The sequence below is a fragment of the Anarrhichthys ocellatus genome, unplaced genomic scaffold (assembly GCF_004355925.1).
Source record: "Anarrhichthys ocellatus isolate YVR2014 unplaced genomic scaffold, GSC_Weel_1.0 scaffold8, whole genome shotgun sequence".
Lineage (NCBI taxonomy): Eukaryota > Metazoa > Chordata > Actinopteri > Perciformes > Anarhichadidae > Anarrhichthys > Anarrhichthys ocellatus.
The window spans coordinates 9,222,513-9,246,549 of NW_022280038.1; the positions used below are offsets into that span (position 1 = coordinate 9,222,513).

The window sequence follows — 24,037 nt, forward strand, 5'->3', positions numbered from 1 at the left end:
ATCCCACCTGTGTCTAATCACCTGCACCTTCCCCCCAGTGTATTTAAAACCCTGGGTTCCCCCTGTCTCTGTACCAGTTTGTCTTCGGCCTCTTGTGTCAAGCGATCTTCCTCGTGTTCGTGTTCGTGTTCGTGTTCGTGTTCTTGGTTTTTCTGATCCCCACGAGTCGTACCAGATACGTTTGAAGTCCAACTTCGTTCAGTGTTTTTACTTTAAAAAATTCCCTCCGAGAGCATGAGTTCCCTCTTGCTGAGCCTCCATTGACATAAAAGCCAAATGTTCATTAAAAATCCCCGGATTTCAGCATAAAGCCCTGTTGACCGTTTCATTGTTGCTGAGGCTCATCTGATAAGGAGACAATGATTTGGGTCATTACAACAGGCTAGGCTTCCAGGTTCAACTCATTTCCAGTGAGCTAGCTTGAGCAAAATTACTTCAAATTTAGCCAACAATGAATTTGACATAGCCTCAATTTAGATAACTATCGTTTAATTTCATCCGAATCAATTTGGCTGGGCTGTACATTGTTTAGCGAGGGCTTGGCATCAGTTAATTGATTTCAGCACGTAGCCAAACAATCACATCCTAAATTGTTGTGTTTAATTGAAACAGGCACTATCTCCCCACAGAGCAAGCTTTCTCGATTTATGAAAGGAACCCAAATATGTTCTTGATACTGGTGTGTGTGTTTAATAAATAAAAGAACTATTGCTGTCAGCATATCTTGGGAGGAAAAACAAAGTCCTAAGCTTTTAATATTAAATCACAAAATGTAGAAAACATTACTTGGGGTTTGGTTGTTTATTAAGGCATCACCATCAAATTCCTTTACATTTTACAAGCAGTATCAACCGAAGTCTCCTGTTGTTCATCTGCCCTGCATTGTGTCTGCAGCAATCACTGCCAACAGTGCAACACTGAAACTCTTCCCTCAGTCAGACAAAGTGTTTCTCGCACTTGATTGATGTCTGAAATTAGAACCATCTAACCACACCAACCACAAAAAACATCCCACATCTCCGAGTTATTGTTGGCTGCTTAGGCCCAAGATGAGGCACATATCAATCACAATCAGGAGGCATCGTCACTCAGGTAATGAGTGAAAGCACCGAGGGAGCTGAAAGATGCATTTTCTAGGTTCACATGTATAGTATTAAAAGTGTTTTTATATGACATAAAAAAGTAAGAAGGTTGAGAAATGGACATTTATGAAATATTTTTAGATTGTATCTTACCAAAGCATTAGATGTATAAAATTATGAGAGTGTAGTTAATCCCTGCCTATTATTGCATAGCCGATGTATCAGTCAAAGCAAATCTAGGAGAGGAATAACAATGAAAAAATTTATTCAGCATTAAAGGTAAATTAAATTTTTGCTCTAAATATGCAGCAGGTGCACACTGTCGCTACGAGAAACTCAAACCGCTGTTTGGACACCTGGAGGTCCGAAGATTTAAGCAGTATATTATGATATATTTGTTGCTACTGAGTAATGCTAAGACCAAATACACGACTCCCTGCCTGAATACCGAAACCTCGGTCTCTGAATAGCAAAACAGAACCCGGCCCCCCTCCACCTCCCTCGCTGGCGTCAGAAAACAAACTCAAGTCTTTGGTTTGACGTTTCACTTCTCGGACTCTGGCTGTGAACGCCAGTTGTGGAAAATGTACCTTCTTATTGCCTTCCTTATACCAAAGCAGCATGTGATTGTTGATACCGTACTGTTATTGTTCACCGTGGCTTCTGAATATTGTTGCAAACGCCTCAGCGGGCCAGCTGTGACGTCTGTTGTTAAGGCTGCAGAACAACAGCATATTTTTTTTTTGCATCAGTAGGGGTCACATTGTGGTTCGATCTGATTATATGCTAATGTCTTTGTTTTGCTTGTCTTCTACATAATGTTGTAGTTCCTATTCGCAAACACATACGTATTAAAAATGAAACCATATGTTATAACAAATCCAAATGCATACATTTTTGACATCCTTCATCGACTTCATTTGATACCCTTTGGCAACATACATAAATGGCTGACAGTTAATTTTGACCGTTGCTGTGAAGATTGCCTTCAGTGATCCCTCTATTTCAACGCAATAAATCTACTTAACGCAATGCATAATCTGAAGTATCATTTGTGGTTGAAAACAGAAGACTTTCACGAACTCCTTCCCACCCACAAATGCCACTTTCAGACAGTGTTATTTACAAAAATCCACATTATAGGTTGTCTATCAAACGCCAACAAGCACAATAGGCCGACTTTCTTTCAAGGGAGTTCGTGACTTTGGTCTTGGGAGTCTGTGCAGTTTCAGCGGTGTCCTTGAAAGTTCTTCATTTGGATGTTGTCCGCTTGGAGTGCTGGGTTGTAATAGGCCGAACCATCACGTCCAAATTTCAAGTCCAAAGGGGTGCCGTTGTCTAATCTGAGAACTAGGAATCAGACAAGTTAATTAAACATTTGAACTCTTTTTGTCTGTGTAGCCTCACAATGAGATTGTATTACGCAGAAAAATATATTTTATTCGTGTTAATGCTGGATTTACAGCAAGTTTTAATCTTACTCCATGATATAAATCTAAATTATAAAAGTATATTTACAAGTAAAGAAAAAGAAATCCCCATAGATTCAAGAAGCAAGGGCTTCCTTGCTGAGCCTCCGTTTTTGAACAAACATTCAAACAAATGAATCATGCAAGGCACTTTTCTTGAATAAACCATCATCATTCCTGTTATTACATGTTTTCTTCACCTACAAATCCTGAAGGCAACAGGGTTACATCCAATTTATAGAGCATTTTGAAAGTCATTCTGGGAAAATCACTACACCTAGCCGAGGTAAGAGTAAACAAGACAGATTGAAGGTAAGTGGGTACACCAGAGTAGTGACTTACTCCTAACTACAAAATAACAACTGCAACACAGAGATGGGGAGGCTCAATGTCCTGAGAGGAAAAAGGTAATGAATCCCGACAGATTCTTTGACAGGCTGTTTAAATATATAAATATATATATTGATATTACTGTAAATGATATGGCTAAGGTGTCAGGGGGGTTAAGGTGTTGTGTGTTATACAGATTGTACAGCTCAGGGCAAATTTGTATGCCTATTTTTATTTAGTAATATTGTGATAATAAAACTGGCTTGTTTTGTATGTGTACTGTAGGTCAACATGACCTACAGTACATAGGCAGAAGCCTCAGGAATCCGTCTTTTGTGTGCAGTTGGGTGTTGGCGACAAAACTATTTAGTTAGGAATCTGACTCGCATACTTGTATGTGCTTCAAAAGAAAAACAAACTCATGGTTCATTTCAGTCGGACCATAACAGGTTAAGTTTGAGGGCGTGTCGGAGAAACGCTGTCTTCCTCTTAGTTCATGGATGATTGAGACAAATTGCAAACTGTAATACTGAAGAACATGATCCTATTTTGCATAATAAGCTTAAGCTGTGTGTGTGCACGTGATTGTGAGAGAGAGAGAGAGAAAGCGAGAGAGAGAAATAGCAACCAAAAAGAGGGAGAGGCAGATTAACCGAGGGCTGAAAGGAATAGTTTAACATTTTGGGAAATAGAATTATTTGTTTTCTTGCTGAGAGTTAGATGAGAAGATCGATGCCACCCTTGTCTGTACGTTAAATATGTAACCACGACCAGCTGCTGGCTAGCTTAGCTTAGCATAAAGACGGGAGGTATCTGTAAAGCTAATTGACCATTGGCTAAGTATCGTCCCTCAAAGGAAGACTGGCCAATCGTAGCGCAGCTCCGTCCAGGGGTCTGACCACTATCCGGCTCTGCTCCATAGACTCTTTCAGATTTCCTTCATTTACAGGTTGCTTTTGTTCATTTGAAACCCCAACTAAGTGGTTTTGTGATGCTCATCAGGTGTAATTATATATGTCCTCGGGTAGAATTCCTTTAAAAGACCATTATGGTTTAGCATATAAGGGAAAGGCAGGACATACCTGGGTCTGAAGGATACTCCTCAACCAGTTTACGGTGAGAGAAACCCTTCCGGTTCTTTTTCTTCAGGATGACGTAGGCCACCAGTCCAATGAGGATCACAGTCAACCCCAGGCCCAATATAGCGACCCACACTCCGTTTCTTTTACTGTTCATGGTGTCTTCTCCCAAACCTTTATTGGAGGAATGTGGGGTCGAGAGGGTGGGAGAGAAAAAATGAATATGTCAACAACAAAATTATTCATATCAACCCGCTGTCTTTGAGGGTTAATTGGCAGATAATTACAGCTGAAATGTGTTTTGGAAAGTGTGTTTCCAGTAGATACACATCCCATTTAGTCAGCTGTACAGATTTGTCTCATTTATGACTCGTTAATTAATGCAATTAACGAGCCGAAATCATGAGGATTTCTTGAATACATTTGAATATTTAAAGACGGCAGGCTGCTCATCATCTCTATGAGGTCAAATGTGACTGAATATTACCATAGTTCACATTATATCACATGACTTTTAATTACATAACTGACTCAGTACTGTGTGTGTGTGTGTGTGTGTGTGTATATATATATATATCTCACTTCTCTACATGTAATTACAGCACGGAGCTAATCATTACCTGCACACGTTAACATCTGTGCTCTCACATTATAACAGCTGTACAGGTGTGGATTTTCTAACCCGCTCTATTCGAACAATTCGTGCTTTAACGTACTGTGAAAACTTGAAGAGCATGGTCTCAAAGTTTATACTTTGCAAAGTGTAATTGTTTTTCTACTCTTCTGTTTCACTGTTTGAGTTCAGGGCAACAGCAGTGGGGGAGGAAAAAAGGCTGTTTCTGAAAGTGACAGAATTGTTTTCAATATCCTTTTGACAAAGAAATACTACATTTGTAGTTTATCAGGACTCGCACATTAATAATTCAGCTGCTCTGTTTATCCACAAATAGCTCAATTGACCCACTTGCTGGGATCAATTTATCCTTAACCTGGGGCAAGTTGAACCTGGAGACCTTTTTCTTTCCCCTTCATTTGAAAGTAGACATAATAAAAATGAGTGGAATTGTTTGTTCTTCGTACTTTCTAGTAATCTTACTCAACTCTCTTTTGAATGTTGGCTTTTGAAATATTTTCTCTCTCTCATGGGAAATTCAGTGAAACAATCTAAATCCCATATCGGCGTTTAAGTTGCTCAATGGATGTGATGTTGGTCTGTCGGACCGCCGCTTTGGTCTGAAATAGCTGAATAACTATTGGATGGATTGCTGTGAAAGTTGGCACATATATCCACCTTCCCCTGAGCATAAATCCTACTGACTTTGGTGATCCTTTGACTTTTTCCCTTATGTCACCATGAGGATATTTATGTTCATCTCAGGATGAATTATAATCATTTTGGTGATTCCCTGACTTGTCATGTCACTCCAAGCTGAGATAAAAAAAATGTGAATGTGACGAATTTGCAGACTCTTAAGGCCTTTACACACCGGCGTAAAACTGAAATGTGAAATACTTGCATGTGAATATTTCACACAAAACTATTCATACCAGCAGTGATGCAGATTTGCCACAGTTACAACACTTTTTGTTTGAAAACAGTTATATGAATAGGGCTTCTATTGTAAAACAAATTAAGAATAGTAGGAGTGGATCTGGTCTGCGCTGCCTTTTGTCTTAAGGAGTAATAAAGTTCCCCCTCTTGGTTCAAACTACTAAGCCTCCATGTTGTATAATATAGTGTGCGTTTTGAATATGTCGATTCCACACAATGTGATTGGTCGATGCCTTAATTCGTGGTGCAAAAGCTCAGACAAACGTGTTTTTGTTGCGTAAGTCCTGTGTGAAACTGCTCATGACAAAAAAAAAAAGAACAGTTTTGAAAAATATATTGACGTAATTTATCACGCAAAAGCCCCCAGTTCACGGAGGCCTTTAGCCTTGTTGTATATTGTACACACAACTATGTGTTGCCCCTTTTCAAACAGCTGGAGTGAGCGGATATTTCTTCCGTATTGATAACCGTGACATTCAAGTTTCCTCTGCTCATATTTATAGACTCTAAAGTTTATCTGTGCTCAACCGTCTGTGCTTTTCTACAGTTTCTTTGTGCACACGCTGTGCCTGTCACGGTAACCATGGAGTTTGGTTCTTTCTGTGTTGCCGGCGCTTTCACAACTGTTTTCCAACTGTTCATTGCCATCATCTCTCAGTGTTATATCCTTGCTGCCACATCTGTCCGTGTGAAGTTTCATTTTACAGTTATCCCAACCTCGCGCCAGCTCTGTGAAGGACTTTTCTTTCTCTCTTTTTTTCTCTTTTGACATGGTGTCGCTAGTTCTCGCCCACGTATCCTTTGCAGGAAAAGTTGCTTGCTAAATAGAAATATTCACACTGCTGATATGAAAAACAGCCTTTTCCAATCACACCTCCTTGATCTCGTGGTTGACACAAAAAGATTAATCTCACGCTCCTGCGCAGAGGCAGCACAAGTATATTTGACCGCAGTCCCTGGCCGCCTCTCTCGGGGGTTTTTCGACACTAAAACAGGGGTTCATTGTCCTGCTAAAAAGGTGGTTGTAATAGACCCCTCCACTCACAGCCGCCACATCGATAGCACCTGAAACCCGATTCAACCTTATCCTTTGAATGAAGGGGCGTTTGTCCTCTGCCGGTGGGAAAATACAGTAGATGCAGGCAAATGTGGGTCGGGGAAAAAAACAAGCAACAGTGATATACGCTCTTGAGCGATGAGCATCGTGTTACTATGAGTCTCTAAAGGTAAACTGTAAAGGATCTTCTGCCTGATCTGCTTGAAATTTAAAAAGTGATGTAACACTGCTAGAAAGACACACAAAGCAGCTTTTATGGTCACAGAAATGTGCACCAGATACTGTGACACCTGAAAACGGCAGCAGTACCTCTTTCTGAGGTGCTCCCGGAGGCTGCATCTGTGTCTGTCCTGTTGGCAATCTCAGGTGTGATCGGAGCGGCGGTGGTTGTAGTCGCAGGGCTCATTTTTGTGGTCTCAGATGGGAACGCCGGTGTGGACGAAGACGTGGCGGATGTCTCGTTCGTCCCTTGCTTCGTTGTGGTTGTTGCAGTTGTCGTGGTGGTAGATTCTGTAGCGTTAGTTGAACGCATTACCTCGTCAGGTTTTGTTGTTGGTTCCTGTGTCGCGTTGCTCCCTGGAGCCAAGGTTGTCGCCTGTAAATCGGTGCGATTGGAGTTATCTGGGAAGATGGTGGAGTTTTGTTCGCTCAGATGAGTCGTGGATATTTGGGAAGTCGTCGTTGTCGAGCTGTGAAATTCCTCCTCGGCTTCTGTCCCGTTGATCCGGCTTGAGTTTGTGGGGACTGTAGTTGCAGTAGTATTTGGAGAAATGGTGGCGTTTGGTTGTTCAGTTTGAAGAGTTGTGGGAGATGATGTAGGAGGCTCGGTGACAGTGCTCGGGTCAGTAGATGTTTCATTTGTATCCTTCTCTTGGCGGGCCACATTCTTCTCTTCTTGAGTATTTGGTATCATGACGTCCGATGCCATCCCATCACCGATGCTAATACGTGAGACCATATCTTCATGCCCCTGATCTTTCTCTGCCTCATCTTCGGAAACTGTAGCGTTTTGACTTCCAGCTGTCTTTTTCGCTAGCTCACGCAGCCAGCTTTTATCAATTGTCCGCCCCGGAGAGTCTGTTGAATCCTGGAGCGATGCCAGGTGAAAAACATGGACAAGCAGAAGGAGGCCTGCTGCGATTTTTAAGCACAGTCCCATTTTCCCCTTTGGTTTCACTCTGAAACACAAGAACATAAAACATTGTTATTTTTCTTGATATTAAGTATATAGTCAATTGTTGAGCAGGTTCAAATTTAACACCTTTTACTGCTTTTATTTCATTATATTATTTATTTATTTACTGTATATATTTATGTTGTTTTTTGTTTTGTTCTTATTGCCAGCCATCTGTTTCCTCGGAGCTGCCCATTCTCTTCCTAGAGCTTCGACAACACTTACAACTAACAAGATGGCCATTTTCTTTTGTACAAGTCAAATAGCCTCAGAAAACAGTCCGTTCTACTCCTTTCCTATGGTCAAGACTCAGTGTGCAACAAGACATCTGTGGTTGTTCTCATTTTCCAGAGGCACAAAATCACCTGCTTTTACAGCTCGGGTCAGCTGCACTGACACCAGTCATGATGGAAACCCTTGAACGACTAATCCTGTTCCACCACCCGTCTGTCAGGGAACTGCTCAGTTGACGTTGCGGTGAACATGGGCCACAGCATCACGAACACGACACCGCCTCTGCTGCTACATCTGGAGCTTGTTGTTGAATTTCAACGCAGTCACCCCTGCATTGTTACACAGCGAGCTACCCACAGTTCAACACGGTCCCAACACCATCTCCGGTGAGAGCTAAATGACAGGGTGAATTTACACGGGTGCCCTGTGAGCTATGCGTTTTCCTCTTGGCTTCACTCCGATACACAAATGTCTGCAGCTCCAGTTATTCCCTGCAGGGCCTTTTCACTGTGAGTCACTTTGGCCTTGTTCAGACTGCCAGCTCAAATCAGTTGTTTGGCATATCCAGATTGATTTTACTAAATCAAATGAACACACAAAATGTGACTTTAGCAAATCGGATCCAAACCAAATTCGGAGGTTTGTAATGTGATTCTTCTGGAATTCAAACAGATGTGTCTCAGTCCGGGCTACAGATGCTACAGGCACGCAAAGGCGTTCATGCTGGAACTATTTGTGACAATCACTTCTAAAAAGCTCAGGCGCCACCAGGTTACAAAAATCGGGTGGTGCTCTACCAAGCGCCGCCACCATCTGGCCCTGATTACGTCATTTTCTGGCCTGCTTCACTGGCGACCACGAACTACGCTTGACTCTCCTGCCACTTTCTGCTGCTTCTCTTTAACATCGCAGTTTATGCTAGCCTCGCCTCTGCCATGCAGATAGGTTGGTGGTGTCTGGATACACAAACCCAATTTGATCACTTGCAAATGACAATGCAGACGGTCTGTCTTAAAGGTCGGATTTGAGAAACAAAAATCTGCAGTCTGAACGTAGCCTAAGTGAATTGATGTCTTTGTTGAAAAGCAGTGGAACAGGCTTCGTCTACAGTGTAATATTGTGGCCTCCAGCAGCTGCAGCACCGATCTCAACACGCAACTCTGTGGATTTCACATTTCTGGTTTCACCAGTCACAACATATTTTAACACGTTCACCAGGGTGCCACTAAATAAAAACAGGCCTAATTTTCTTTTAACTAATCAACCCAAATGGATTGATCATCTCTTTAGGCATTAGAAAATCACAATCTTTTAAAATAGAAGTTGAGTTTTCTGAAACAACTTATCACCAATTGCGCACTACCAAAAAATATAACTGCTGTTCTTAAATAAGTATAAAAAAACATGCAATCATATTGACTGTCAATCAGCCAGGAATGTTCCTCTGTGGTCAGTTTAACAGCTAGCGTGTTTATCGTCCACATATCAGCCACATCTCTGTGTTTTTGTCTTCTCTGTGGGGAATGAATGGTAAACCTGCGGGCTGTTTGTGGTGCAGTCTGCTGTGTGAATGCGGAATCAATCAGACCACTCGAGTTTGCTGCAAATACAAAACGTTTTCATCCCAACTCGTCACATACTGACGCTTGGTCACGACTCATTGGAGTCACTTTCGAGCGCACAATCTATGACGCTCCACTTCGCAGTAAACACGTGGTTAACGTTGTGAATTTGAACAAAACCACTTTAGGTTTTGGAAAAAACATCAAGGTTGGGCTCGAAATAAGTACGTAAACTAAGTCAAACGTAAACAACTTATCATAAGTACGTAAGCCACGTAACTAAAAACTCACCCAACAACACTTTGGGACACGAACACTGGTCTCCTAGTTGGAAGTCCTGTGTTTGTTTGACTCATTCACCTCCACTCCCTCTTGATGGGTTTTTGGTCTTTATACTACGTATAAAGACCACTTCCCCGAGCATTCTCACTGAGCCTCTAATAATAATGCAGAAGGGTTCACATTGTATAGTTGTATAAAGCCTGGTGCGTCTCATAAAGGGCGCCTTGTGCTTCGGTATCAGACGCATTGAGGTGAGACAAAGCTTCAGTATTTGACGCTCTGGGAATTAGAACATGTTGGATAATATGGCACTAAGAGCACATCCCCCAAGATACAATTACAACTTGGAGCTTGTAACACTGCAGCAGTGAAAATAATTAAATAAACAAACCGGTTTGATGAACCTCACCTGGCTGAAAAATTGCTTTTTAACATCCTCAGTGCTCTCAAGTCAAAGGTTATTGTTTTGACTCTTGTGTTGTCAGCAAGAAACTTGTTTTCAGAGCCGTTTCGTGCACAACTTATGGTGAACTAAAGATTACACTTATAAAGACTTGATACTGTACTACGATTTAAATTAGTTCAGTTTCTGTGTTTTGTTCTCAATTGAAACAATACAGCCTGTTGGATTTGCTACAGTTCTAATTCAGCAGATATGACTCGTGGCTATTGCAGTATTTAACGCCATCTGCCACACAACACTGAAAACTGAGTTCTCACAGACAAAAAAAAACGAATTTGTGTGTTTGTACATGCCACTACAGTAACCCTTGAAATGGAGAGCTCTGTGCTGATAACCAGACATTTTTCAGTCATACAATGAATTAAGTTCTTCCCTCTCCCCCCCCAAAGTTATCTTAAATTAAACGAATAAATAAGAATGTTGAAGTGTGAAACCTGAAACCTAACACACACTCTGTATTATGAGAGTCAGGTGTACATGACACAAGTTGAGGTAGAACCAGTATAAGACGCAGCGCTGGAGAGCCACGGGTTGGTTTGATTTGTGTGAATGTGTCAACGGTCAGAGAGGACAAGATTTAAGATCTGACGATAATCAATACGCTTTTATCTAAAAAGCAATGTGTCAGGTCACCTGTTTTCTATTTGAGACAAATGTTACCACCATCATCTGTTTGTTTGGCAAATGTGTACTGTTGAATTTCAAACCAGTGCTTCCTGTTTTGTGTAAACTCTACGCATCATTTCCTGTCAATAATCCAAACATCTTCACATCCGCCATCACGCTGAGCACAGCCGTGTGGAACAACTCTCCACCTGTTTCTTAGAAAATTACGGCAAGCCAAGCGTCCGTCCCGCTGAGAGGCTGTTTGGATGTCAGCATCCCACCAAAAGAGTCTCTGCGGCGCCGCGGGTCGATGTTTACATCCAACCTCTTCGCACTCAGAGAAAAGCCGCCTGTTGAAACGAGTTCCCGCTCTGTTGGTCTGTCGGAGTCTCTACCAGCTCTGTCAGCTGTGACTTAAACACACTGCTATATAGACTCAAAGACAGATGGACTCCCTGCACGCACACACACGCACACACTCTTCCAAGCCCCATGCACGACTCTCATTACCTGACATTTATGTTGCAAATCACTTGATTTGTTTAAAGTTCATCCGTGTTATTATCACCTGTTCTGTCAACTTCGGTATCTGTGTGAGGCTAAATCCCATCAGGGGTGAAAGTAACTAAATACGTCAAATACTGCACAATTTTGAGATACTTGTACTTCCATTTTATGCTTTTTATATACGTTTAATCCCCTGAATTTCACAGTTTCAGACTTTTACTTTTCATCTTATTTTGTTGCTAATATTTCACTTGTACTTTACTTAAATGACGTCAGGCCTTTCACTTTCACTTTTCTTGTATTTTCATAGTGAGGTCTTGCTTTTTAATACTTAAGTGAAGTATCTAAATACTTGGGCTCTTACTGTACTTTTGAGTTTGTATCACTGTAGCTGACTGACACTTGTGTACCTGCATTGCATTGGTTCCCCTGTTTCCGTCATGTAACGTTCTACAGTATGTTTGTCACTTGATGTTATGATGTTTTGGCATCCAGTGACTCTTTTATACTCTCGCGTTGTAACCGAAGGCATTTCTGGTTCTGATATTTCAGCTCTTTCAAAACAGGAAGTGATTATTAAAAAACACCAGGTATAACCAAATTATTGTTAGTTAGTGTTCATGTTACTGTACAAACAATTGTCTTCACAATAAAATATTGATCTAAAAATAGAACAGCAACTTAAATCTTACTAAACATATCTAGACCCCAAAAAACATCACCCATCTCACATTTCCCGAGAAAATTAAACAGACAAAAACCAAATGAAATCCTTTTCTCAGTAAATCCTTACCTTATTCTTAGGCTATATCAGATGAGAACAGGTGCAACTAAATCTCCTCTGAGCTGCCAACGTGTGAGAATGAATCAGCACTCGGCCCGGAGAGACGAGGAGGAGGAGGAGGAGGAGGAGGGCTCAACAGAGTGGCATTGAGGGAACAACCTGCTCAACCTGCTTCTACACCTGCCAGCAGCAGCAACACGCCCTGAAACGCATCCAGTTGCAGTTGCTGTGAAAAGGCCACGCAGGGCCGGGATGGAAAGGACAAAGTGGTCAAGAGAGGGGGATTCATCTGTAACCATCTAAATAAGTTGATTATATTCATCTCAGGGTTGCCAGTTTGCCGGGGTTGCCAGGTTAGATCTGTTAATTCCCCCCAGTGGGTGGAGCCTCTATCCACAGGTCCTCTGAGCTCTATTCTGTTTTGTTTTGTTGCTTTTTTATTCTCACCGAGGCACTGAAAACGGCTGCTGTCGTCATGGCAACAGAAAGGAAGCTGGCGAGCTCGGGTTTCATCCACGCCTTTTGTCTCGTGGTCTATATCAGGCCACCGAGTGATGTGGGACCTTGTGAACTCTCAGGTATACTGTTCAAGCGAGTCTGGTTTGTTTTTTCTTTGTGTTGGTCTCATTCCTCTGTTAGCTGAGTCACGCAGCCGCTTAATCTGAGCGGACCAGAGCGGCGCATGAAGTGGCACTCAAGGCCGATGTGCTTCTGTGAGTTAAGAGCAAGGACTGGTTGTACTTGTTTTACTGATGAATCTGAAAGTAAAAAAAAGAAATAAAGTCTCAAAAGAGAACCTCAACGTTCAGTAGATGTGAGAGCAGGACTTTTTGGGTCAAGTGTCCCGGTAAGAACAGTGTGACCGTGAGCCAGCACGCACAACAACAGGAGCCTGAGACTGAAGCAGCTAAATGGAATTCAGCCATCATTATTTTGTTATTGTGTTCCTTCTGTGACATGTCAAAATGTCCCAAGTCGTTTTTTTCACTGCTGACTTTCCTTTGTCATATGTGTTCATCGACTAAATTATTTTTGTATGTCACATTTCAATTTGGTTTTTACTCACTTGACCAGGAATTTAGAAATACTTCAGTCATCGGTCCCCTTCAACCTCTTTCTGGCACTCTTGACTCTTTGACCAGAAACCCATATTGTTTTTCAATAATCTCAATTTTTTTACATTTTGTTTATTGGTTAATCGATCAATCAGTCAATTTTGCCGTCCAAGCTTGTTTCAATGCTTTCTCCGCGCTCTCAGGAATTAAAATCCTGGGGAGAAATGCCAAACCCTTTCTTTATTATTTACTTTTTTATTCTTTTATTGGCCTAACCAATGTGAAAATTAAAACATTAAGTAATAAAAACACTGTGTTGGAGCCATAATGTGGTTTTGTTGTTTTCTTATGTCTTTGAGGGAAACATGGGGTATGTACACATGCAGTTCTGACATTGAACAGTGGGTGGCACATTAACCTAAAAGTGCATATATGTAAGTGCCTGGTAATGAGGATCAGGTGTGTGTGGACGGGAAGCTAACAGTTTTTGACCGTGTCAACGTGTCAAGGTTTCGTGTCAATGTAGCGTGTCAGCCGGCATATGAGCTTGTAGTTTCAAGGTCTTATAGTATCCTGTAAAGTAACCTGTGGTACTCTGTTAAGGTGTCAATATGCATACGAGTAAATGGATCAACGGATCGAAAGCCAGACAGCGCATTGGACAGTGAAATGTTTGTGGAACACGCGTCCGAACAAGTTCTCCCGTTCGCCCCCCAGTGGCTTTAAGATATAAAATGGATATTTGGTGAAGTCACTACACACTGTAATCAGCTCATAAAATACCCACCGTGTGTACAATTTTATTTGTAGAATGTAAAATCTTTCCAGTTTACAGGGTTGGAGATGTTGCTTCTCCTTGTAAAGCAAAATGTAAAGCATATTGGACCAAAGCACCATAGAAATGTAATCCAATTTACCATAATAAAGACCAAAGAAAAATGAAAATATATGAATAAAATAACCTCAGTATTCTCGGTTGAAGCTATGTCTCTGACCTCAGGACTGCTCCACAAAAACCTTCCCATTCATGCCCAGACAGACGTCTGCGTTGTTATCGTAACCAAATGACATTTATCCTAAATAGAGCAGTGACGGTGTCATCGTTCGGAGTTCAACTGTTCCGCTGCCATAAATGAGGCTCACTGTCACTGAAGCACACAGAGTTCCTCACACACAGCTTGTCGCTGGCACCTCACGTGGCCTGCCAGTGTTCGGAGCTAATGGGATCGTGTAGCCTCATCAGGGACGTGAATAATGGAAGTGTCTAAATCTTGAACGGAGGATAAACAGGCCTCAGACTTCAGTGTGAAACAAAGGTGTTCAAAAGCCATGAAAAAGTAAAAAGGTGGGGCACTTTGAAACCCCGATAAATACATTATGAAGAGCTTCATAACGGCAGCATAGCACATTTATGAATACTGATGATTCAAGTTCTGTGTCCGCCTAGTTTAGTTTTAGTTTTGTTTTTGGCAGTAACACTGCAGTGACGGAGGATCTGAATCTGTAGATCTGAGGTCATAACGAGGTCATTATCAGGATTGCAGTGATGGTGGGGATTCAAATTAGCATGCAGGAAATGATACAGCCATTTTCCTTTCAAGACCACTTTTACCTGACCTCAGTGGAAAATTGCATTGGGTGAAAAATAAAAGACGTAAACAGAGGCCACCACGGTGATGAGAGAATATCTGACAAAACTAGACGAGGCCTCGTTGATTTATGATGTTTTTCAGAATTGTTTTATAATTGTATAAAAGCTTGTAGTTAACAGGAAAGGACAAGTAAAGAAAATAAAATAGAGTGCTGACAATAAACATTAGGGTGAGACAAAATAAATATTAGCATAACAAAGAGTTAAATTAAAGCCCATGTGGAGGTATTATTATTATACATTTCTGACTTTGGTGACTTCTATTAGTAAAAGAGAAATAAGACACACAACTGGAATATTTGTATTTCCTGAAGAAAATGTGTCGCAAAAAGAAGTCAGATTGTATAGAAGTCTATGAGAAAATGACTCTACTTCTCTCTTGATTTATTACCTCAGTAAACATTGTAAACATGAGTTTATGGTCTCAATCTCTAGTTTCAAGTCTTCTTCAATACAGCATGATGTTCATTTAGTACATTATGGTCCATTTAGAGTCAAACAGACCATAAAGCAGGGGATGCTTTAGGGCGGGGCTACACAGTGATTGACAGGTCGCTGCTGCTACCAGAGCCGAATACGGCGTCTCTACGTCACTCCTCCTCATTCCAAATATTGTTCATTTATTTTTATTTTTTTTAAACAAAATGTCGACGGCCGTTTTCCAAGACGGTGATGGCAAAATTGCCAAAATCAAAGCTTTAAAACGTCGGTCCACAAACCAACGGGTGACGTCACGATGACTATGTCCACTTTTATATATACAGTCTGTGGTTTTAATGTTACTGTAGCGCCGCCTGTTGGTAGAATTGTATGAGATTTAGGATATAGCAAGAGTTATGGCCTGTTTAATGCATCCCGCCAAGCCTTTAAAAGTGTGGTAGCCAAATACAAACAAACGATAAGTAATACTCAAAAACAAAACTATTTGAATTTAGAAAGTTTGGTGAAGCCTTGGTGAAATATGAGCCAAAACCAGCAAAACTAAATGTGCAATATTGTTTTTCCTTACGCCTCACGGTTCATGAAGTCATAACATAAAACACGAACGAACCGACTACTTGGTGGCACTATTGAATACATGAGAACACGTTGAGCATACCTTCATGGGGCACCTGTATATCAAGTATGATTACAAATAATTTCAGTCAAATATTCATACCTCAATAACTAAGATATCAAAAAGTACAACAGTCCTCATGAGGTACAGAAAGTCAATGATACTTGAGTGAGAGAGAATTGGAATGTGTCCATCTACAAAAATTTCTTGCAGCAATCACACTAAGTTTATGATCGAGAGCATATTTGCATATTTGGTTTTAGTCATTTGTGTGATTTTATTGAAAGCTGTAGCTGCTTAAAATAGCTAAAGTAAAGAGTAAAACATGAACAAATAAGGTTTGTATTTAATCCATCTTAACCTGTTAATTAAATGTTAATAATGTGCAGCATGCAGATAAAAATGTTTTCACAAAAAACACAATGTGAAATACGCTTTTATTCAAAAGAGACGGACTGAAAAGAAAAAAGCATTGAATCATCAGACCGTACAGTACCGCCTCTCTTTTCCTAAAGGATGGTGCGTTTTCTGGGATAAATGAAAGGAAGCATGCGTCCTCTTCATCTGGAGGATTTAACGAGCGTCACGTACCATAGATACGTGTACGTAAATAAAACCAGTCAGGAGCCTGGTTCGTTAAAAAAAGACTTGTAGAGTGAATAACGAGGGTGGAAATAGGGTTTTCCATTTAAATATATCTGGATCATTCAGCTGCTCATTCATATGTATTGCTCATTCACGCACACGAGACACAGAATTCTCTCATTCATCCGTGCATTAATGTTTTAACAAAAAGTTCCATTTGATGTTGAATAGCAATATGCTGTTTGCGTGCTCGCATGCAGAATCAGTAGAATCAAACAGACTGCATGTAATGAAACAGATGATGTAGAGTAGAAAATCTAGAAAATCATGATGTGGAAACATAATATTTGTGAGGTCTTCACTCGACAACACGTATATATGTATATGCTCAGTTTGAGAATTCAGGGATATCATTTTTTCACTCTGGTATCTCGCTAAACAACATATCCACGAACTACGGTTCGTATGATATCTTACAAAAAGTGTCTCCTCATTTATTGTGCATTGTCCTACGAAGCCAGCAACATGTGTCTATTTTCACTCGTTAGATGCGTATAGTCTTTTCAGAATGAACTCTGTTAGCTCTGTCAGCACTGTAAGCTGCAAACCATCACCATGTTGAGAGCCGTTGGGAAGCAATGGAAATGCTCCCAATCTCAATAACACCTTCTAATATGTGTGGACGTAGATGAGATTTTTTTTTACAGATCTGAGGCAGCAGACGAGTCAATTTTGGGAAATGGCTGCGAGAGGGAACATGGAACAGCATAAATGCTATAATGGGTTGTGCACTGTGAATATGAATCTTATGACTCATCCTTTGAGCTATTATTGCATTTAAACTTAATTCACTCTGATTAGGCGCAAACAGAGACGCTGCTCGCTCTGAGGATGTTTGTGTGCTTCTGTGATATTTCCATAAAACACAAATTTTTTTTCCTGTTTTCTCCGTCAGTTTACAGTTGTTTTAATTTACTTAGCAATCACACAGTGGTAATGTTGAATTAAAGTTCCACGTGCAGAATAGAAATGAGGCTCATCTCAGATGCTGCGGATGAACATTAGATTTGATGAGTGTTTCCCTGTATGCTAGAGATTCTGTGACTCAGTCTGAACACAATCACTTTGCAAATCTTTGGAGAGACGTAATGAAAAAAACTCACACTGCGACTGCTCTCGTTTTATTTCCTCAGTTGTAAAGTCAAATCCATGCGTGGTTTCCTCTGGAGGTTTTAATGGGTTTTGACTCCGAGTCAGTGAAAATGAAATTTTTGCAGTAAATTGCCTCTAGGAAACACATTCATCTCAGGGAGCAACATGTAATCACACTGGAGGTGTTGTGATACCTGGCACATCCCCGATTCCCTCGGCTCTCAGGAGGGGCTCAATCCAGGGAACGTGTGTCGATTTAGATCTAGAAACCTCATAGTTTTAACTTAAGAACATGGCTTCAGGTTAGCCATGGAAATAAATGTTGTCGAGCTGGGTTTTTTTCAGACAGAGCCAGGTTGTGGCTTTGTATATTCCTGTGCTTTGAGCGTTCTCTCTGGGCTTGGTTACAGTCTGTGTCCAACTGTTACGTTGCCGCGAGTCCACAAAAAGCCTTCATGATACCCTCTTAGAAAACACTCTTTGTGTGTCCGTTTGTGTGTGCAGGTGTCGGTGCGTCCGCAGATGTATTTCCTGCATGTCTGGGGAGGATGCTTCACTGTCAGAGTTGAATTATCTTCCTCAGGTTTGTGTTTGGCAGAAAACCGGTGAGACCCAGAAGGCAGCATAGAAAGCTGAATGTCTCTGCCTTGATATCTTGAACTCTTAGATGCAACACTGTACACAATCTTATTTTAGTTATTTTTAAACCACTGCCTGGCATTTTATAATACCTTAAAAAAAAGCCTTAACCTACGGGGGGGTTTTCCTTCAACACGTAGAGATTAACATAAACCCATTTTTGACGTTTTCATGGCGGGACAGGGGATCTTTGGGGGGAGATAACAGGTCAACAGTATTTTCACCGTAGAAGTGGTGTACATCATCTGACAGCTGGGAACCTGAAGATTCATTTGAGATGCAGCTCAGCGCTGTGTGTCGATGTTTTATAGCCAGAAACTATCCCATTATGATGTAAGTATATGATGGCTATTTCCATGCTCTATTATGTCTCATTTGTTGTTGTTGTTGTTGTTGTTGTTGTTGGGTTGATACCATTTGTTACACAGATTTGGTGCTAAATGGAACTTTCCTTTTTTTACCACTCAATAATAATTATTTTTTTATTTCCTCCAAAAATACCACATTAGGACACCAAGACCTTGAAGAAGACCGTAGAAAATGTCATGCTATTTGGTATCAACAAACTTTGATATTTGGAGGTTTCTGCATGAATTACATTTGTTCCTCATCGTCAGCGTCTCTCTTCTGAATGCCCTCTGTCTCTACTTTGTGGTTGTAAAGTTTCATGAGGCTGTGATTATCCTAGATGTCGCAACAAGGTGAGTTTATACAGTGACGTCAAGTTAAAAAAATAATTCTCACTACAATAATGCTCACTAAAATCATCACACATGAATAAACTGGGCTCAAAGGATCCGCAAGAGTCTCCGTTTTACGTCATACCACATTTATGCAATTCCAAAAATTTGACGTATTCAAATATTTTTATAGTAGGTGAAAATAACACATTTACATGCAAAAAAAAAAACTGCATGGTTTTTGCCCAAAACCCAAAACTGCATTTATAATAAAGTAAAGGGTAGACTTGTGGGTTTTCTGAGCCGGCTACAGCCTCTTGCAGACAGTAATGTCATTTGGGTTTGGCGGCTATCGCAAGATTCTCAGAGGTTAAAGGAATGGTGTTTAGTATTTAGGGGTCAATTAGCTGAAATAGAATATAATATTAATAAGTATGTTTTCTTTAGTGTTTAATTACCTGGAAGTAAGAATCGTAGTGTTTTATACCTTAGAATGAGTCGTTTATATCGACATACACAGCTAGCAACCATTCTTTCTACACTAGCCCAGAACTGACGAACACTGGGTCTAGACAGGGACATTCACCTTGTTTTAAAGCTTTCTCATCCAACATGCTTGCCAAATGGGAGACGTTTCCGTTGGCTGCAATCTGCAAACTCACCGCTAGATCTCACCAAATCCTGCACAATGCACCTTTAAGGATGTTAAAAGATAGAAATATTCGAGGCGTTTCATTTCATGTACATGTCTAACATATTTGGTTTCGCTGGAGATGTTTTCACATTTAGCTCTATTTGTTTGAACAGTGTTTCGTTGCAGCCAAAAAATGGTGCTTTCAAGAACAGCCTGCGGTATTATAGTGTCACTATTTAACCAGTTGGACAGGTGTACTAGGGAACAAAGTAGCCTACAGGCATAAGATGTCATCTGAAATCTGGACTAGCGCACTTTACCAACAGCCTCTGCATCCGTTACTATTGTCTCATGCATTTGAATTGCTTGTTTTTAAGTATTCTTGTAAAGCAGTGATGATGATGCATGCGTTGTCCTTACAATACAGTTGAATTGTGTTTGCTCACTGGCCCATCAGCAGGTCTGTGATGTTTAAGGGGTTTTAAGAAATGCACTCTAACACAGTTTTCTATGCACTTTGCTGTATTCATATCAGCCTCATGGCCTAAGGGACGCAGGCTCAAAATGCATATATCAACTTTTCATTGTGAATAATCATAGAAGGCTTTATGATCCTATTTTGGGATTTCCTGGCTCTCTTTTTTCTCGTGACTATCTTTAACATCAGAAAAGCAGATCACAAGGTTTCTTTCATTTTCAAGATCTTTCCAGAAGATATTAGTTGTAATAGTGACAGTGGAAAGTGGTGAGGCAGAAGACTCTAATATAGATAAAAAAGAAGAAAAGGAACCGTGCCAACTTATTGTCGTTAGCAGTAAAAGGCTGACCAGTTTTGATTTTCGAACATATGTCACATTTTTTCATCCTGTCATGAGAAAACTGATGAAGACGCCTAAATTACTGTGATACAAACTGAGTCACTGGGACTGAGAAGCATCTTACGCCTTTCAAATTCATTTTCCTTAATGTGTGCAAAATATTTTATGGCATCAAAAGCACATTTTGGATTTCAGCCCAAAAGCCTTCTTGGACAGGATAAGCATTTCTTCAAATTACAAACCTGATGACTGCATGCCTTTTCCTCCTCTTCCCGGTGAGGTGTTGTGTCTGGGGCCAGATGCACACCGAGGTCGGCACAAGAATAATCTGGTTCATTAATGGATGCTGAAAGACTCAGTTACAGGATGCCGAAGGTGTATGTAAACAGCGCTGGTGTGCGGCCAATAGAAAGGTCATTCTCTGCGTGAAGCCAAAGGACACGTTTTGTGTGACCTTTAATTATTCACGCTAATAACGCAGCAGAAAGAGCCGTGTAAACACCTCAGTTTACGTGTGTCATCTTCTCATATTCAAGTCATTTATCATTAAAGCTGCAATCATTGTTTGTTTGCCTGTTTGTTGCCACTAGGGAGAAGAAGAACTCCACAACAAGCTGAAAACACTGACCTGATTTTACCTTATAAAGGCATGTGCGTTTATTTGGAGTGGTGTTTTTGTCACCTGAATGAAGGTCGAATTACTCTAGAGTTACTCTCCTTTTAGCTCTGGTTTGGTCTCCACCAACTCCTGAAAAAAAATCCCTCCATAGTCGAATTTCTTCACCAGCTAGTTGTTAAGTTTGTCGGTCGTTTGGTGGCGGGCAGCTAGCGCACACTGAGTTTATTCCTCTCAGGTCCAAGACATTGTTTCCTCTTTGTAGTTTGCCTGGTCTCTCTTTGTAATAATGGATGTAGAACCTCAACACTTTAATGCACAATCATGTTTTTTTTTCCATGACAAACTGGGCTGTCAAAATATGTACACCACAGTGATGTGAAATGAATGTATAAATAGTTATTTGACCAAAAATACAAAAGAAAAACAATAGCCTAAATTGAATACCCCGATATTTATTCAAATCACGCATATATTCAAAAGACAAAAGTCTTGCTCAATGATGCTGTTATTGTAAGCCTTGGTGAACGTTGCAACCAACACAGATCAAAAACTATTACATTCATTTTAGTAAAGTCCGTATTCATCCTTTGTCTAAAAAGTTAGCTGTGCCATTCCTGAAAGAAGTTCTGCAATGACACAGGGCCTCATCGTACTCCCTGCAGATATAGATGGTGGACTCCTTCACCTGCTTGGACTAGTGCATTATGCATTGATGCATTAAAAAGGAGAGGGGTCGGAGGTCCACCCACCAAAGTCCCACAAAATCCGGTTGGAAACCCTGTTTGTGTGTCGCCTGGTGCTGGACAGGTAGCGTACAGTCAGACAGCAGAGTTTATCTGCTGAAAAACAGCTGCGGCCGCTGAGATCATGGTTAGCCACCAACCAAATACCCCATCTCACAAAGTTAAGGAAAGTATCCGGATCCGCTCCCAAATTCCATGGGTTCTTGCTTGGCCAATGCTCCATCTTTCCACCGAGTTTCATGAAAATCGGGTTTTACCGTAATACTGCTGACAAACATAAAAACAAACCAAACTGGAAATATAACCTCCTTGGAGGAGGTAATTAGGGGCTCAGACCAAACCGTACAGTAAATGTGCTGTAAAACCACAACGAGGAGCTTTTACACTGATCCATTGTTCTTATAAAAGATGTTGACATTTGTGTGGCGACAGCTGAGTTACCGCAGAAGTTTCTGTTCACACTTTCAGTTTATTTGCACACGTAAAACCCTGATTTCCTTCACATTGGCGGCTGTGTTTGTGTCATAAGGAAGCTGACTTAGATGCAAAGAAATAAGTCGCATTATGGCTCGTGTTGTTGCTTTGGATGACTACAACACTGATATGATCAAGGCAAGTATCTACATGTAAAATATTGAAAACACATACCAGGTGATGAATAAACATTGTAACATGTTTGAGTGACAGTGGCTAAATAAAACCTCTCTATTATTATGTGGTGTTTGTTTATTTTCCTTTGGGACAAACAGGCAACAGCAAACATAATAGCTTTGAATTATCCTGCCAACCAGATTCTTCCCAAACAGACTTTTTTGTTCTGTTACTGACGGCGGCAAAACACTTTCAGGACCATAATTCAAAAAGAGAAATTATCAAGAAGACATCCAGGACAGTTAGAAGAAGTTATTAAGTTGTCACCATCCGGAAAGAATTTCAAAAGCGGAGAACTGAAAGAGGTTTCTGTCACGTTTATGGTTGTGATGTGACATAATAAAAGGCTGGAATATCAGGATACAGCAACGTATCACAGGAACAAGCAGCTTTCAGGTTATTAACATGTGACAAATAAAAAAATACGTTTTGTGTGCGTCAGTGTCCAATCATAAATTTACTCCAAAAACATAAATATATAGATATATATATTCATTTAATCCGATTTTTTGTTCTGTGTAAACTTGTTTTGTTTTCTCTCATCAGAAGAGAACAGCTGAACAATGAATGCCGTTTTGCGATTCCATTTTAATGTCAAGAATGAGAGTTTGACACGAGCTTTTTCTGTTGGAAATGCAAAAGATATTTTCATTGTTGCAGAAGATCAAAGGACCTCAGTGTGTCTCCGCTACATTTACATAATCAAAAATAATGTGTCCTAAAGGTCAACAGAGATTTCTTCCAGGAACTTCAAAACTGTAATTACGTTTCAGGATGACACATTTGTTCTTTTATTTTGATGCGTAATCCCTTTTTAAAACGATGAGTTAATTAAGCCAGCAGTGGTTTCACATTATGATTCAAAGGCACGCAAACGTCGAATAAATTATGAAGCATTTTCTTGATGAACTGTCACAGTAACTAAATGACCTATGAATAATACAAAGTGTGGCCTTTTTGTACCTCAAGGGATAAACAAGTAAAGGTGGCAGAATTTTTGAAGAAAATTACAAGAGACTGAATGACCAGTTCAGGGAGAGTAGGAAAACACAGTGTATCACAGTGTAACCTTGTATTCACCCTGTGTGTTTATTCTATTTACTGATTTATTTATCTCTACTCTTGTTTTGTCCTCCAGCAGCGATGAGATGATGCGGATGCATTTTCCGCCACTAGATGTCAGCATCAACCAACACCTTCCCCTGTGATCACAGCCTGTTGATGCTTGATGATGATGATAGACTGACCTTTGAAAGAGCGCAGTGGTGTGGCTATGGACCAAAAACCTGACCGATAATAAATAGGACAAAACCTTTAGGAAGAGCAACAGAGGAGGGACGCCTGTTCCAGGACACAGAGGTGTAGTCCAATTACAATGTAGAGAAGCAGAATTACTGAACACAAAGAACTGCACAGTACTAGAAACACAGAATGACAGGATTATGATACACAGCCCAGACCTGCAGGTAGCAGGGCTGAAATATACAACACCACAGAGGACTCTGTGCATCAATAAAATAGAGCAGATTTTTGGTGAAGTGACTGTAGTACTAAAGCAGCCAATACAACAAG

At 40.6% G+C, this 24,037-nt stretch overlaps 1 protein-coding gene across 1 annotated transcript; it reads right to left on the reverse strand.

Annotated features, from left to right (window-relative positions):
* Nucleotides 1-603: 603 nt before the first annotated feature.
* LOC116383987 (mucin-5AC) lies at nt 604-12,278 on the reverse strand. The gene is made up of 4 exons (XM_031848223.1): nt 12,191-12,278; nt 6,879-7,747; nt 3,964-4,134; nt 604-2,432 (listed from the first exon to the last, which is right to left on the reverse strand). The coding sequence occupies exons 2-4, from the start codon at nt 7,726-7,728 to the stop codon at nt 2,311-2,313; spliced, it is 1,143 nt and encodes a 380-aa protein (XP_031704083.1). The 5' UTR covers nt 7,729-7,747; nt 12,191-12,278; the 3' UTR covers nt 604-2,310.
* Nucleotides 12,279-24,037: the final 11,759 nt, after the last annotated feature.

Excerpts from the sequence above, each read along its gene's own strand:
- LOC116383987 (XM_031848223.1), bottom strand. The coding sequence starts at position 7,728 with ATGGGACTGTGCTTAAAAATCGCAGCAGGCCTCCTTCTGCTTGTCCAT. Across the intron at positions 4,135-6,878 it reads CGGGAGCACCTCAGAAAGAG|GTTTGGGAGAAGACACCATG; the intron begins GTACTGCTGCCG and ends CCTCCAATAAAG. Across the intron at positions 2,433-3,963 it reads GGAGTATCCTTCAGACCCAG|TTCTCAGATTAGACAACGGC; the intron begins GTATGTCCTGCC and ends TCTGATTCCTAG.